This window comes from Fragaria vesca, linkage group LG2 (genome assembly GCF_000184155.1).
Source record: "Fragaria vesca subsp. vesca linkage group LG2, FraVesHawaii_1.0, whole genome shotgun sequence".
NCBI classification, from domain to species: domain Eukaryota; kingdom Viridiplantae; phylum Streptophyta; class Magnoliopsida; order Rosales; family Rosaceae; genus Fragaria; species Fragaria vesca.
Genome location: NC_020492.1, coordinates 31,337,697 through 31,339,983, shown reverse-complemented (window position 1 = coordinate 31,339,983; position 2,287 = coordinate 31,337,697). Strand labels below are relative to the sequence as shown.

Here is a 2,287-nt window from a genome sequence, read left to right as displayed (position 1 = left end):
TATGTGTGTGTTGTTGTGTGTGTNTGTATATATATATATATATATATATTAATCTTGTTGCATATTGATATTCCATGGACTATAGTTTTGAATTGCTGTTAATTTGAATTTTTTTTTTCTTTTCTAATAACAGTGGTTTGGTCACTCTTTCTGTTCCATCTCTGGAAGCATGAGCTGATTGAAGGGGTTAACTGTTCTTTGCTTTTCTGTGAATTGTGTTATGATGATTCAATCACTAAAATGAAAAAATCCCCAAGAGTTGTTCAGTTATTTGTTTGTGCGCAGTGCACAGTGATTTCACCAGCACAAACATCAAAATTCAAATCTGAATAGGAATGACACTATAAATCATGTGATGCAAAATTCTATTGGCCTCTAAAATGTTTTCAGTTGGCAAGATTAGATTTTATTTCCTTTTTCCTATGTGCATGCATCCTTGAACTACAGCCTTCTTCCGTATTATCTTGCAGGATGGGCGCATAAGTTATGAGGAGTTTGTCGCTATGATGAAGTCTGGTACAGATTGGAGAAAAGCATCCAGACAATATTCAAGGGAAAGATTCAATAGCATAAGCTTGAAGTTGATGCGTGAAGGGTCTTTACAGTTAACCAATGAGGGTAGATGAAACCAACATTCTTTTCATTTTATTTTAATTTAATTTTTATTAATCTACATATATTTGCAATGAAATGATGTTTGAAGAATTAAAAGTTCCTTCTGTTTTTTGGGCTTGTGATTGTGTTTTTCCTTTTTCTTGAGAGAAATTGTGACATGTAGGACTGGGGAGAGGGTCAATTAGACCAGCCATGTTTAGGATTTGTTAATCTTGGGACAGTTGAAGGGAACATGCCAATTAGTGTTAGTTTTAGTTTCTGAGATCGTGAACCTTAGTATGTGTTGTAAATATTTCAATCAAGAGTCGTGGGCCTTTTCCGCTAGAAAGGATTGTCTTTCAAATATGTGCCATATTATTGCTTGCATATGATGTTGAAGATGGGTCATGTCAGTTGATACTGTTCTGAGATACAAAGAAGACCCGGTTGTTTTAATAATTACATTGCATCACCATATACCATCCTCCATATGCTATCTCGAAAACTTTACGAGGAACATGTTTTATAATGTAAAAGCTATTGGTTTGTTTCATTTGTATTGTTTTAAAATACTAGCATGATGACCAAAACCTAGCTGCCACTCTTATTTTGAAATGGGTCTCTGGTTTTGCACTTTTTATTCTGGGGAAGGTATACATGCTTGTTGTCTGCTATTTCTTCTGCCAACTCTGGTTGTCCATGAAATCCTCATACCACAACAATTAAGGGCTTACCAAGCTGCAATGTCTCATATATGCTCCCTCAGGCGCTGCCCCTCTAGTCGCTGCATGACAGGTTACAAGAGTTCATGCTTGTGCTCATAATGCTCAAATGTGGTCTACAGCAAGGACTCATCACTCATATTCCATCCTGGAGGAGGCATCGTAGGACAAAGACTACCAAGTTCCATTGAATGAGAAGCTGGCTATACAAGTATGTCACATGGTCATTCTGGTGCCTTTCTCTCTTCCTAGTCAGTATTGGTCGGAGGAACTTGGTTTCTCATTCCTTCCTACATCAACCGTACAATCCAAGTACGTGATAGGTGTTTTGGGTCTGATCTTTTCTTGAAGCGTGTGAATACTTAGGGGAGATGGAAACTATAACGATGATTCTTTGGCTGGAAAAAGAGGCTCATTTCAAATGGTGCTGACAGCTGAATGGGAACCTGTGAATTCATTTCTTGTCTTTGTATTGTTCATATGGGTGAAATAAAGCCATGAAGTACCCTTTGTTTGGTTTAACTGTTCAAGTGCTCAGTGCCAAAAGAACAAAGCGCAATGCTGAGAGAAGTATGAGGCGATTTTTTATGGTGAATATTGGAGTAATTTTCGAATCTTAGTACAAGAAATTTAATGAACCATGTAACCAAAAACAAAAAAAAAAGAAAATTTAATGAACCAAAATCAATGAAATATTGCAAAGCGCTCCGACTGTGGATAACGATGTGCTCCAATCTCTGGCATTTTCTTTTTGGAAGGGAGCAATCGCACCCTTGATTGGAATCATAACCTAACGTTAGGCAAGCAACAAAAAAAAGAGATGTGGTAATTTCTCTGGATAAAAAGTAGGAAAAATGTCCATTTAGTACTAATTTAAACTCTTCATTTCCTATTCCAATGACAATCTTTTTCATTAACCCATTTCAATATAAGGTAACCTTTTTTATGTTCAAATGCACAAATCTTTATGC

General features: G+C 36.4%; 1 protein-coding gene across 1 annotated transcript in view; it reads left to right on the top strand.

Annotated features, from left to right (window-relative positions):
* The window catches only part of LOC101293654 (calcium-dependent protein kinase 8-like), a 6,258-nt gene extending 4,329 nt beyond the window's left edge, over window positions 1–1,929 (top strand). Inside the window, exon 9 of the mRNA XM_004291732.1 lies at window positions 471–1,929. Within this exon, the coding sequence (XP_004291780.1) occupies window positions 471–626 (156 nt within the window). The 3' untranslated portion in view covers window positions 627–1,929. The remainder of the gene's footprint in view (window positions 1–470) is intronic.
* The last annotated feature ends 358 nt before the right edge of the window (window positions 1,930–2,287 follow it).